The sequence below is a fragment of the Equus przewalskii genome, chromosome 3, assembly GCF_037783145.1.
Source record: "Equus przewalskii isolate Varuska chromosome 3, EquPr2, whole genome shotgun sequence".
Classification (NCBI taxonomy): Eukaryota; Metazoa; Chordata; class Mammalia; order Perissodactyla; family Equidae; genus Equus; species Equus przewalskii.
In genome coordinates, this window is record NC_091833.1 from 118,758,205 (window position 1) to 118,772,153 (window position 13,949).

General features: G+C 57.9%; 1 protein-coding gene across 8 annotated transcripts in view; it reads right to left on the bottom strand.

Annotated features, from left to right (window-relative positions):
- Nucleotides 1-1,599: 1,599 nt before the first annotated feature.
- Nucleotides 1,600-13,949, bottom strand: part of MAEA (macrophage erythroblast attacher, E3 ubiquitin ligase) — a 40,250-nt gene continuing 27,900 nt past the window's right edge. For 3 of the 8 annotated variants that reach the window (XM_070615257.1, XM_008529312.2, XM_008529314.2), the window contains exons 4-9: nt 12,082-12,204; nt 8,588-8,664; nt 7,199-7,307; nt 3,979-4,112; nt 2,777-2,972; nt 1,600-2,536 (exon numbers count right to left, since the gene is read on the bottom strand). In XM_070615257.1, the coding sequence (XP_070471358.1) occupies nt 2,441-2,536; nt 2,777-2,972; nt 3,979-4,112; nt 7,199-7,307; nt 8,588-8,664; nt 12,082-12,204 (735 nt within the window). In that variant the 3' untranslated portion in view covers nt 1,600-2,440. Of the gene's footprint in view, nt 2,537-2,755; nt 2,973-3,978; nt 4,113-7,198; nt 7,308-8,587; nt 8,665-11,288; nt 11,403-12,081; nt 12,205-13,949 lie in introns of all 8 variants that reach the window. The other 5 variants (XM_070615256.1, XM_008529311.2, XM_008529313.2 and 2 more) reach the window with 3 other exon arrangements.

Sequence of the window (13,949 nt, forward strand, 5' to 3'; positions counted from 1 at the left end):
GCTGGTGCGGCGCACGTGAGTGGGTGCAACCGACCGTGTGTGGTGTCTGCTAAGCACGGGACCCAGCAACCCCACTCCTTGGCACCTCCCCATAAAATGAGTGTACGTGTTCAGCAAACGTCACGTCTAAGCGTGTCCACCAGTGTGCAGACAGGAGGAATCTGTGCTCTGTTCACCCAATCAGACACCGTGTGGCAGCAGGTGGCGTGAGTGACTGTGCCTCTGAGGGTGGGTCGCTCAGGGCAATTCCCGCTCTCAAGGTTCCAGAACGGGCTGAGCCACTCTGACAATGAAGTATCGATGGGGAATGTTGACAGGAAAGGACCCAAGGGCAGCCAGGGGGCTGGGATGGTCTGTGTGGCCACACGCGTGTGCACATATGCAGAACCTCATTACGAGTGGTGCATGCAGTTACACTTCAACAAAAAGGAAAAAGAAGAGGAGCAGGCAGGTGAGGCACTGCTCACAGCACCCCGCCACTCACCTCAGGGCCCAGGGTGGCCCGCATCGAAGGAGCCCGTCACAGCTGACAACTCAGAGCGGCACTTCAGGTGGAAGAGGCCCATGTGCAGGCGGAGGCGCTGCCAGCATGAGGCAAGTTGGCACTGCACAGGTCATGGGAGAGGAGAGCGTGGCAAAGGCCCAGAGGCTGTGTCTGTGGGACGCGGACCCAGGGCACAGGGGAACAGAGGAGAGGTGAGATGGGGGCAGGGGTGGGAGCTGGTGGAGGAGCCCCTGGCAGGCCAGGCAGGAAGAAAGGAGCAAAAGAGCCTACAAGGTGCGGCCAAAGTGGAGAGCAGGCGTGAGGGAGCAGTAGTGAGGGGCCGCGGAGGCCCCCTGTGGCCTGAGCAGGAGGCATCTGAAGGAGCAACGGGGGTAGAAGTGGACAGCACAGAGCATGTCTGCGTCCAGGCACTGGGCAGCAGGGCAGGTGGCCCCAGCAGGAGAGTGGGGCCGGCTCCCCCAGAATCACCAGTGCCCTGACAATCAGGCTGGGATGGTCTCCAGCTGCATCTGAGCCCCACTGTGGCCACAGTGAGAGGTTAGGCAAATTAAGAAGAGGAATCTGCCAAAGGGAAACTGGGAGCTCCTGGGACTGTGGGGATGCAACGGGCGGCCCCTCCACCAAGGCAGGACCCCCAGGTGGAGGGGCCTCATGTCATCCATCGCCCGAGTTGTCCTAACTTTGAGCCGCCTTGCAGTGCCATCCCCACCCAAGTTCAGCGGGTGGATCTGAGCGGCGGGAAGGGCCCTGGTGGTGGCCTGTGCCTGGACAGACGCTCGGAGCATGGTGCCCTCCTCCTGCCCAGGCGCCTGCTCAGCAGGAGACGTGCTCTGCTGCAGGGGGACCCCCAGTCACAGGTGCTGTGAGGCAGTGGCCGTGCGGCTGACAGGGTCCTGGAGCAGGACCCCGGGATGGAGCTCTGGAAGGCGCAGCTCTGTCATTGTCACACCAGAGCTGGACGGACTGCACTGGGGGCTGCTCGCAGCCCACCCAGGCCCCCAGCCCGCCCACTGCTGACCAAAGGGGCTGGTACAGGGGAGCAGACACGACCCGAGGTGTCAGAAACGCACAGCAGCTTCCGCCTCACACAGAAAGAAGAAATAGAAAACCCTTTTATTAATACGTTTTACATTTACAGTTTATTAGCTAATCAACATCGACATGCAAAAATAAGCGCTAAATACAAACCTCTACGATACGGTGGTGTGTGAACTACAACGGTTCGTTTGATTTGAAGTCATCGGTGGCTACTTCAACTGAACTATTAGTTTCTGTAATGAATAGTGTTCAGACCTAAGGTTACCAAACCATCCGCAAGGCCTCTGCAAAACTCAGTCCCGGGGCTTCCACGCGGATACATTCTCAGGCAGGAGATAAGGCGGCACCAATGACGTGCGTCCTGACACGGCCTGCGGGCGGGGCAGTCCTGGACGCGCGCCTCTCCCCCGGCCCGTGGCGCCAGCGTTGGGAGCAGCTCTACAAGGAGTCACAAGGTCACCCGTGGCGCCTCCGAGTCGCTGCAGGTCCATCGGCACGGCCGCCCCCGTCCAGGCCACGCGAAGGACCAGCCTGTTCCCAAGGTTCGTCATTAGCAAAAGGGAGGAAACTGAGAACACAGGGAAATAATCGATTCCAATTTTTGACATGTTCTAAAGTTTCCCTCAGTGTGAAGTCAGTCTTTAAGGAAAAGTCTCTTTGAAGGTGAAAGTACTTTTCAGAAGCATCAAGTAGTTGACTCACGTTACAAAATCCTACCAATCAAAACGCTGTTTTCAAGTACAAACCTGTTACATCCCATTCCTCTCTCCTAAGAGTATTTATCGTTGCTCACTGATCTTTGGTCGCAAGAAACAGAAACGCCGCAGCAGCCGGGGCCGAGGGCGAGGGGCTCCCTGCGGCTGCCCGACCCCGCCGCGTGCGCTTGGCGACGCAGGCCTACATGATGTACACTTTCTCGGCTTGCGAGAAGTGGAAGACTTCTTTGGTTCTTGGGCAAACAACTTTATCATCTTGACGGATTGAGAGCAGGGACTGAAAAACAAGATGAGAACGCATTAAGACAAGCCAACGTGATGCACGTTAAGATTCCCATTAAAAATCACACAACGAACTATCAGGGAGCAAATCATCATTCTGCAAAAGTCACTTCTGGGTGGTACTCCCGTCAAAGCAGCCTCAGCCCGTAACCCATCCCGTCCTCCCCGTCCAGCGACCCAGCCCAGACGGGGGACGAGGTGAGCTGCAACGCACCCCCCACGCCCTGGCCCTCACGTTGTAGCCGTAGACATAGCCATTGGGCAGCATCATGGGCGGGTTGTTCTCATTCATCACGTCGCCCGAGATCTTGCAGACCAGGCGGGAGTTGGCACAGTGGGCCATGGGTAGGGGCTGCGCCAGCTTGTTCAGGGAGCGACTGCACACAGGGCAGTCGGGGCTCTTGGAGCTGCCGTCCTCCTTGTAGCACTGCCTGTGCTTCAGGTTAAGGAAGGTCTCAGGTGGCGGGAGACAAGGCGCACTGAGGCCACTCCCTCTGCACTTGGACACCAGGCAGAAAGCAAGTATGGAGTTCTCTTTCAGGCCAAGAAAACACTGCCTTTGGCAGGAAAACAGCCTCAGTGAGGCCTGAGTGGGAACAAGAGGCCAGGGCTCCTCTTGTACTAGGAATGTGGAACATGCCCACTGGGTGGCCCCACGCGCCCGCCCTCATCCCTGCACCAGAGAGTCTGGGGGCCCAGAGAAGGCTGAGGGCTGCAGAGCACTCAACACAGGCCACCCGGCTCTCTGCCAGGCTCCGCCGGGGACCAGCAGTGGCCCCAGGATAGTCACTAGCCCTCTGGGCCCCAGTCCTCCTCAACAGGACCCACGTCCTGACACGTGGGGCCTGCCCAATGTGCCCAGCATCAGATGATGGTGCTGACAGGTGACAACTAAGGGGCAAACAGCCCAGGGGTCCTGAGGGGGAGAAACCAAGGGGCAGTCCCGGAGGGGACCACATTCTGTACTTGAGAGGGACCCATATGCTGGGGTCGGAACGCCTCAGCTCTCTGGTAACGGGGCTGCTGCTCTGCTGGAGATGCGACTGCCATTTCATGAGCTCAGGGGAGAAGAGCAAAGACACTTGGCTGGAACAGCAAGGGCTGAGACAATGAAAGTTCGAGGATTCTGGGGAATCTCACGGGAAACTACTCTGAATGGTTCGAGTCCCAGCTGCCAGGAAGCATGCAAACATCTCTGCACTGGCCGGGCGGTGCTCCTGGCACGCCTGGAAGGAGAGGGAGGGGAGTGGTCTCGGTGCGGGCTTCTGCAGACCAAGGGAGACTCTCCACCCACCACCGTCTCCACACACGGCAGGAGCCCGAGTCTGGGCTCGGTTTTCCGACAGAGGACAAAGGCTGGCCAGGGTGGGATTGCGGACACGAGGCCTGACCGAGCAAGGCCGAGCGCGAGGGGCACCCTCGCAGCCAGAAGGATACGGTGTCTTTATCGCCGAGAGGCCGGCCTGCAAGGTGAGCGTGAACACGGAGTTGTTCCCCAGCTGGTGCAGCCGGTAGTTGTCGTACCGGAACTGCTGGATCAGCATCCGCCACCGGGCCGGGTCCAGCAGGTCCTGCAAGAGACAGGGCAGAGGGCGCTGGGGACCCTCTGGGGACAGCTTACAAAAGCATGCTGTCATCACCGACAGCACAGACCAATGTGCAGCTGTTTCCATGTGGATGACAAAGGCAACAGACGAACTGCCCACGAACCCTCGCGCAGCCCTGACTTCCAATCGCTGACGGACATTGAGACCTAACTTTCTGGAGCACTGAACGCTCCTGGGTGGACACGCTGCTCTGGGGCGTGTGGGTGCTGTGGCCTCCTGGCAAGAACAGAACCCAGTGGGCTGCAAGGACAGCTCGGCAAAGACGAGCTCTGGAGCCTCCTGCTCAGAGCTTTAAAGATTAAAAGGAAAAGTCTTATTCCAGGAAATAACGTATTAAATGGGAAACGGCAGCTCCACCTCAGGTTGAAGAATCAGAACACAAAATTAAAGCTGGTGGACGTCCGTCCCCCGTCACCGGGGCTCAGACTCAGAGACGGGGCAGGAGGGCGCAACATCCTCACACCAACCGGGAGGCCGAGCAGCCGCGTGGAGAGGTGTCGTCAGCCACCGTGTGGGATCCTCAGAGAGGCCGGGTCTCGGGACACATCACACTTAACTCCAACATTAAAGAAAGTGCTTTTAATATTATTTTATCAAAGCGAACTCCACACGAGGCTAAGCCGCGGCTGCGAGGCTCGCACTGAAGGGTGACGGCCCGCAACTCACTCCCGAGACCCTCTGCTTCCAGCTCTGGGGCAGCCACCTCTCTGAACAGTCCTGTTCCTTGCGTGACACTTAGACACGCCTGTGACTTCCCACCACAAGGGACGAGTGTTCTGCTGCCCTAACGGGGCCACTCCGCCAATCTCACAAGCGGTTGGTTCTCTGCTCTTCTGACTTCAGGACACACCTCTTTTTAGGTTTTTGCCTCGACTCTCTTTTTAGGTTTTCTGCATCATAAACGGCCTGCTTCCTCTGAGCCAAGGTTCTCTCATGCGCATCTCGGTCTTTCGTGCTGCTGAACTCCTCTGACCATCGTGCACAGTGAAGAGGCTGTGAGTCTGTGGGCTGTGCCTGTCACCCGGCAGGCCTGGACTCTGAGTGAGTGGGTGGGCACAGCTGTTCTGCTGAGGACGCCCCTGCAGATGGAGGGCTCTGCTCCGGGGCAGGGAGGGACATGAGCACTGGCCGCTGTGGTTTCTGCTGTGCTGGCACAGAGGCTTCTCCGAGGTCCAGTATGCCTGCCCTGGAGGCAGTGGATGGCAGCACTCCTGGCTCCTTGCTGCACAGCAAGGCCCCTTCGGAGAGGAAGGAGACACAGGCTCCACGCCCATCCTGAGCTGGATACTCATCCCTAGGAGCCAGTCGGCTTTTCTTGAATTTCTAACCAATCTTCTCCGGAGCAGGGAAGAGAAACTTAAGATACTATGAGTTAAGATCTGAGTGTAGACGCATCACCTGGAGATCTCTGGGACCTGATGATTTTAATTATAAGAGATTCCAAAACACCGCAGAACCGTGTGAATTCAATCAGGGTGGAGGAGCTTCCAGCCGTCTATCGATGTGAAGTGGAGCCTTCAGAGGTGCTTAGGTCATGAGGGTGGAGCCCTCACGGATGGGATTAGTGCCCTTATAACAGAGACCCCACAGAGCTCCCTAGACCCTTCCACCGCGGGAGGACACAGCGAGAAGTCTGCACCAGGAAGAGGCCCTCACCTGACCACGCCAGCACCCTGATCTCAGACCTCCAGCCTCCAGAATGTGAGAAATAAATTTCTGCTTTTTATAAGCCACCCCGTCCGTGGGATTTTCTTATAGCAGTCAGAAGGGACTAAACAGGGGTCAAGAGAGAAAACAAACCAAACGCATAAGCAATATACATATGGAAAAAGTGGGCACAGCTATGGAATCAGGTAACGGGCAGAGGCTGGGAGTCTGGTGCTGCGCCTAGGAGCCTGCACTGCCAGGAACGTACTGTCACGGGTGATTCTGCTGGGAGCGCAGGAGGAGAGGAGAGATGGAGAGAGAGCCCACTCTTCTGCGAGAATTCCTCAGGGGCCACGAGCACAAGGTGCGTGGAAACGCCATGCTGGGAGGCCTCAGACGGAATGAGGAATGTGTGGCTGGGAACCAGAGGAGTGGCGACCACTGTTATAAAGTGGCAAAGGGCTCGGCTGAATGTGTTCCTGTCCCGTTGTCTGTGGAAGGCAGAAGCTGTGAAGGATGAAATCGGGTATCTCGTTGAAGCTCCTTCTAAGCAAAGTGTGGATGGGGAAGCTTGGCTTCTCTTGAGTGTTTATAGTAAAATTTGGGAAGGGAGAAATGACTTAAAGTTGAAATTGTTAATCAAAAGAAGAACTTTAGGATCTGGAAAATTCTCAGCCTGTCCATTTTGCAAAAGCCTGTTGAGAAGAGAACTCCCAGGGTGTGGCCAAGCACCCCTTCGATAAGGAGAGGGGGGGGAGGTGACCAAGGATTTAACTGGCCACCTCGGCGGGAACACAGCAGGTCTGACCTGAAGGGGAAGGAGACAGGAAGGAGCGAAGGCAGGCTGTCAGACTAGGGTGACAGGCTGGGAGCACAGAGCTCGCCATTTGGCTGTGACATGTGAGATTCTTGCAGACAGGAAGAAGGACCCCAAAGGGGGCCATGACCTGAGCTTCAACAGGCCAGATGACCCCACAGCCATGGCGGCTGCTTAGTGATGCTGCAGGACCACGCCCCTGCCCAGACCCACGTGGACCCACAAGGTCAAGGAGAGGAAGGGCCCTCCGCGGGGGAGGGACTGAGCACAGAAGACATGCCAAGTGACCCTGGTGCAGGGAAGATGACAGAAACAACTGAGCCTAGAAATGCACCGGCCAGACCCCATGTGCCCGGCTCCTGACCGAGGGGCCCCAGACAGAGAAGGGCAGGGAGGGGGATGGAGGCAGCAAGGCACGGAGCGCAAGCCCTGGGCTTCCTAGGCTGACACACTATGACATCGCCAGATCCACCAGAATGGGAACAAACTGGAGAAGGCCAGCTCGGTGTGTGGGTCACGCTCCGTGTATGGAAAGGACCGCAGCCCAGACTCTCAGGAGCCCCCGAGGGCCCACAGCGCAGGTTACCTTGTAGGGGGAGATGTGTGTGTCTGGCGGGAAGGCCAGCATGCCCATGACCTGGCGGACTTCGTCCAGCTGGCTCCCTTCGGCCTGACTGAAGTGCTTTCTTGCGTGTCTAGAAAACAAGACTTTGGTTCATCTAAGTTTGTACTTTCATCTTCAAGAATCTGAGCTCACAGTCTATGCCAGATCCTCGGGACCAAGGGAGCCCTACCCGTGTGACCTGGGCCAGCGTCTGCCAGGAGCTCAACTCCTTGGGTCCGACCCCACCCAGACACTGGACAGCAGTTACTGAGCACCCCTCCTCCAGGAGATGGGGATGGGCCCACGCACCAAGCACAGACTCCCACACAGAAAGCACCCAAATGCAGCAACCGAGCCACCAAGGGCACCTGCCCAAGCCCTTCCATGTGACCCTGGCTTCCGGGAATCCAAACCTCAACGACACTAACTATACTTGGACACCCCTGCCCTCCGCGTGGCCCTGGGGTCCGAGATAGTCCAGCCCTCTGGTTCTGCAGTGACTCCCCATCCCGACCCCACCCCCGAAGAACAGCCTCACTCAGGTTCAGATGGGATCCAGGGCCAAGCCGGCCACGCCCAGCCCTGGTCGTGCAAGTGGAAACCACGAGGACACAGGTCTCCTGAGCACTCTGGACTTGGGGACCCTGTGCTCCCACGCCACACACCCGCCTCCTTCCCAAGGGCTCCCTCTCTCCCAAGAAAAAACTCACCCTCACATACGCCCTCGGTCCACCCTCTAAACACCACGTTCTCTGCACTCAAAGACTCTCCCATCCTGGGGCCAGCAACATCCTGGGGCGGGAGGACGTGGCAGCAGAACCAAGAGGCCCCAAGCCCACATGTTAGTCAGCCCATTGCTGCTAGAAAGGACACGTGCACTGGAGAAAAGCAGGGCCTGGGAAGTGGGGCCTCACGGCAGCCGTGCCAACTGACCACCCCGAAAGGAGCTCGTGCATCACTGGCACTGCAGCCTGCCCTGCAGACGGGCCAGGACACCCCAGACACTCTGCTTGCCGTCACCATTCTCTCCAGTGACCAGATGGAAATCCCCCAGCCTAACAACACTGGAACCTGGGTGAGGATCAGCCACAGCAAGGATGCTCCTGAGCTACAGGGGCTAACACGACTTCTCCAAGTGGAAAGACAGGGCCTCGGACTCCAGGCTCCAGACCTTAGCCCCTGCTAGGGAACAGAGAGAGAAGCAGGCTGCCTGTCACCAGGCAGGGCCCAGCCAGTCGGGAGACCTGCGTGAGGCCCTGTGCTTCCTTCCCCAGAACCCAGAACACAAGGGGACCCAGACCGCCCGCCCTGTGATGTCAGGGAGGAAGCCCTGCCTCCGGCAAGGACCATGTGCTCATCTTGATGTCCTACCTCACAGCGTCCAGTCTCTTGTTCTGCCGGATGAGTTCAATGAACTCCTGGATTCTTAGGCTGAACTCCAGGCAGCTCTGAGGACAAAGACAAGACAAGGCTCAGAAGGCGCCACAGCAGAGCCACGCCCCCGGCACACCCCACCAGACCAGCCTGACACCGCACTAACATCGCTACGAAGCTCAGAGCCACCGGGAAGCAGGGGTCACACCACAACTGTAACTTCCACCTGCAGGCCACACTGTCGGCTCCAACGGCCGGCAGCCCAGCCTCTCCAGCACAGCCACAGTGCAGTGTGGCGGGAGCAGCACTGCAACCTGAGGTGGATGCCCCAAGGAGTCCCCATGGGCTGGGCCCTGGGGGCTGACAGGCCTCACCGAGGGTGAGCAGCAGCCAGGAGTCACTGTGAGGCGCTGGGGCTGCAACTTCCCAAGTGACTGCATGAGCAGCTCCCAACACCTCGACGGGACACAGCAGCTCCCGGGTGTTTTATCTCTGCCAAAGCCCTAAAAGCCTGAGCAGGTGGCTGCTTCCTCCCTGACCGCCGGCCCTCCTCTAGCTCGGCCTCAGCCGGGCCGCAGCCTCAGCAGCATGGCCTGCCTGGTCTGTCCTGACGGTTGGAACCGGCGGACCAGGGCCCCCTGGGAGAGGCAGGCCCTGTACTGAGGCCCTGACGCCGGAGCGAGGAGACGCAGGGAGGCGGCACCTCACATGGGGCAGAAGCAAGAGCAGCAAGCACAGAGCAGGCGAGAACCCAGGGCTCCAAGCCAGGCACACTGGGCACGGGGCACAGGGCATGCCGGCTGAGGAGGCGTGGGCTGGGGAGAGCATGGACGCCTGGGGTAAGCGGTCCAGGCGAGGTGGCAGGAGCTGGCCAGATGCCGGCTCCTGCGCAAGGAAGAGCCCCAGGATTCACCGAGGGTGCAAGTGGTCTGGGCCTGGAGCTGCTGGAAGGAGCGGGCCGAGGGCAGCTGTGTGTCTGGCAGGCGTCTGTCCAACAGCTCTGCCCGAGACTCTGAGGGGTGCTAACAGTGCACCAGCCGCCAGGTCATTGGTAGGGAAGCCCAAGTGCTCAGGTTGAAATCTTATGATGCCAGTCCAATCTGGGCTAAAACACTTGTGGCTGGGAGTAGGGTGCAAGCAGGCAAAATTCACTTTTGTAACCAAAGACGAAAAGCTGGATTATTCTATAAAAGTAGTAATTTAAACTCTAATATCTTCAACATGGTTTCAGAACACGCTCAACACTTCCCACCAGAAACGGAGTGCGTGGGATTCATAGGAGAAGAGGCAAACCCTAGGGTTCCTCACTCATCTGCCACCCTGACTTCCACAGCGCCCAGATCACAAGGCAGCATGGACGGAAATTCCACACGGCAAACAGTCAGCCAGTCCCAACCCCGCCCGCCCGAGCCTCCATTCTCAGGAAGCGTCTCGGCCGGGCCCCAGCCCGCTCCAGACGCGAGGGCGCAGCCCCGGCTGACGTGACTGGTGATGGACTGTGCTGCCCAGAGCCCGGTGCCCACTCAGGGCAGAGGTGCAGAGAGCCACTTACCTGGGGGCCAGCATGCCCACACCACGGGTACTCAGAGCAAAGCAATCTCCCCGGCCTCTGCCCTGAGGTAGGAGTCTGTCCCAACCCCCGACTGGGGGGAGCATGTGCCGTGTGCAGAGCACGGGTGTGACACAAACCATGAAGGGGAACGAGGTCCTGGCCCCAGTGATGAGTTCTCTTCAAAGGCCACACCAGCAGGGGCCGAGGGGGAGGCCAGCGGAAGAGGCCTCACCTGCCTCCTGGGCTGCCAACAATGGTGCTTCTATCCCTGGGGGGCCTGGGGGCTCCGTCTGAAAGCAGGAGGGAGCCGCTGGGCAGACACTGCAGACAAGCAGCACTGTGGGCAAACTCTCACCTTACACGACGACACCTTCAAACACGCTTCGTTATTTATGCAGCTCTCGGCTCTACCTGGCTAACTTTCAGAGTCTGGCCCCCAAGAGGTAAAATACACATGTACTGACCCGCGGGTACTCAAATCAGACTTAAGTACCATGCTTCTAGACGGTCAGGCCAAGCACTGAGCGCTGGCCACGCCCTGTGCTATCAATGAAAGGTGAGGGGCTACCACATTCTTGATCCCATCTGACTCTAGACATGCGGCATGGACCCCAATGATCCGTGTCAGGAAGCGTCTAGAGAGCTGAGTCAACTCAATAGCCACCTGGCACGCTTATTATCTTAGAGGTATTTTCCAACTATGTCATACTTGGGCCTCAGTTTCCTCTCTTGTCCAGCCTCATGATGAGGAGAGGGATCCTGCTGGTGTCTGTGGCCCCTCAATGCTCCTCTCCCCTCCCTGGCCCGCATGGGCACCCGAGTGTGTGAGCTCATGCACACACACAACTGTGTGCTCAGCTTGTTCGTGTCACCAGGGTGTCTTCCAAATGTATTTCTGTTTGGCTTTTTAAGTCCTCTCAAGTCAAATGGTGAGGGGACTGGCACCTACCTCTGTGGTTCTGGCCCCACCGCCCCCACGTGCTGCGAGGCCCACCTGAGGCCTGGCCGCGTGGGCATGCCCGCGCCAAGCAGCAGTGCTGTCTGAGGTGACAGGGCTTGCAGAAACGCCTGCCAGGATGGGAGGCCTAGTCTCCTGACCCGCTCCCATGTGCACAGCTGTGGGGCGAGTGGGCAAACGCTACATACCCCTTCTGGCTTTCCTCTTATGGTTTCCACACCAAGATCCTTACTCTCTTTAGGGGAGCCACTGGCCACTCTACTTTTCCGTCCTGTCTTCGTGTCATGCTCACTTTGGTGGCCCTGAGTGGCAGAGAATGTCGGCCTTGGCTGGTGACTGTGTGCACACAAGCTCAACCGGGGAGGGGTTAAAGGTACTTGGTTTAGAAAACAGAAAACGCAGTTTTTCTAAGTGAGGCAGGGGAAGTCAATACCAGTCAATCATTTCTGCAAGCCCCACGGTCACACCACCTTTAGTAAGCATGTTCAAATTCTGTAGTTTACGTTTATGTGTCTATTTTTTAAGCTGCTGTGGGTCTCGAGAAAAGCTGTATTCGAGAAGCATATCTGAACCTGGAACTCAGCACCCTTGCTGCAGACGATGGTGTCCCCAGGGGCTCCCCACCCTGACTGAGCAGCCACAGCCCCAGGCTCCAGCCAGCAGCGCTGCACATGCTGCACATGCTACGCAATCAGCACCTCGCTCCTCCAGAGGCTGGTGCTCAGAGCATGTGTCCCAGCCCTGAGGCAGAAGGGGTGCACTTTTCAGGGATTTTACCTAAAAGGCAAACACCACCACCAAAACAACCCAAGACCCACACCAGACCAAACAACCCACCCTATGAACTAGAACCAAAGAACTCTGAACCAACAGGTGAAGTGGACTGGTTCTGGGGCAGGTGGCAGAACCTCTGCCCCGGTGCCACCCCTCCCACCACACCCGGTTGCACCGGGAGTGCCGCCCACTGGGAGCCCCGCACACCTTCATCTTGCGCAGCCGGGACTTGTTATCGTGGCACCAGGCCAGGCAGGTCGCGGTCTCGCGCCTCTCCAGGGACTCCTCCACTTCTTTGGCTGTCAGGAACATCTCGATGTTCACTAGATCCTTAGGGGAAGAAAGCGGTGTGCGCTCAGGGCACTGGACCCCTGGACTCCTGCCTCAAGGCCTGCAGATGCCCTTGGGCTCCCTCCCAGCACCCTGCGGTCCCCCACCCTGCACCGGGATCTGCCTGGCAGAAGGGCTGGGGGTGTTCTGATCTCACAGGAACACCCCAGGCTGTTCGGATGCACGAGCACACCCTGTGAGGTCTGCCCGTCAACGAGGCCTGCACCGTATTTAGATGCCGTCCCGAGTGCGGGTGGGAGCCCTGAGCCCCACCCAGAAGCTTGGGGCCCGGGGCAGAGCCCACCCCCATTGCAGCCCTTGATCAGGAAGACCTGGAGACCCCAGCAGCCCACATTCTCACTTTCTGTGTTTTTCTCTTGCTAAGATTTACTGAAATTTGAGGTTTCTGGGAGGGGCAGGCTCCGGGCTAGTTCTCTTGGATGCCTTTCCTCTTCTGGAAGGCAGGCAGGCTGAAGGCGGCATCCCCCAGGCTCTGGAGGAACCCAGAGTAAGGAAGTCCACCATCTCAACCGCCCATGCTGGAGTTCAGGGGCTCCATGTGGTGCCTGGGACCTGGGGTACAGCCAGCAAGCAGGCCCTCTCCAGCCACACAGCACTCCCACCTCACGAAAGAAAATAGAAATTTCAATGGACTTGGCAGGAAACGTTAGCAGAGACCAGTTTCTCAGCTAACAGGAGGAACATCCAACCCAAGAGATCCCTTGAACCCTTGGGGGAACCACGGAAGCTCCGTGGGCCAGTGTCCTGCGCCAGCAGGCGAGCATGACGTGGGCATGTCTCCAGTGCGCCATTCAGGCCTCACACGGCGGCCCAGCTCTGCCCCGCAGAGGACAATTCGGCTTCCCTGTCCACTGTCTCAGCCTAAGGCCAGCCATGGCAAAGCAAGTTAGGAGTCGCAACAGAACTTCTGCGTCCACACAGCCAGGGCTGCGTCAAGCTCCTCACAGAAGCTGTGGCTGGAGGAAAGACCCAGAGTCCCTCCGGGGAGTGTAGCACGAGATACAAGGTTTTCAATAAAAGTAAACACAGTAAGTCAGACACCTGCTATATTTTAGATAATTAGTAAGTGAACACACATTAAAAAGCATATTATGAGGGCCAGCCCCATAGCACAGTGGTTGAGTCCAGTGTGTTCCGCTTCTGCAGTCCCGGTTCATGGGTTCAGATCCTGGGCACAGACCTACACCACTCATCAAGCCACACTGCGGCAGCGATCCACATACAAAACAGAAGACTGGCACAGATGTTAGCTCAGGGACAATCTTCCTCAAGCAAAAAGAGGAAGATTGGCAATAGATATTAGCTCAGAGCAAATCTTCCTCACCAAAAAAGAAAAAAAAAAAAGAGTACATTAAGGCTCACGACTCTGCAGTTAAAACCAGGCATTTACAGCAAAATTAACAAGAAAAAACAATGAGTACTATTTCGTGGCAACACACGGGCTTGGCATGTATTGCACCCACGGACCTGCACAGGTGCTACTGGTGTCTGGCTGGGAAACCAACTGCTTGCCAGTCAAGGGCAGACAAGCGGCTGAGCAAGAGGACAGAGGGTGTGTGCCAGCTCAGGGCCGGTGCTGAAGACCTGTGTGCCCTCCAGCTTCCGTGAGAAGCTCCATGTGGGCAGCGCCGGGGCCACACGAGGCAGCTCGGCCGCGTCCTTAGTAAGGATGACAGCTAGGCTGCCACAAGGTAGGGAGTGGGTGGCGTCCGGATGCCACCTGA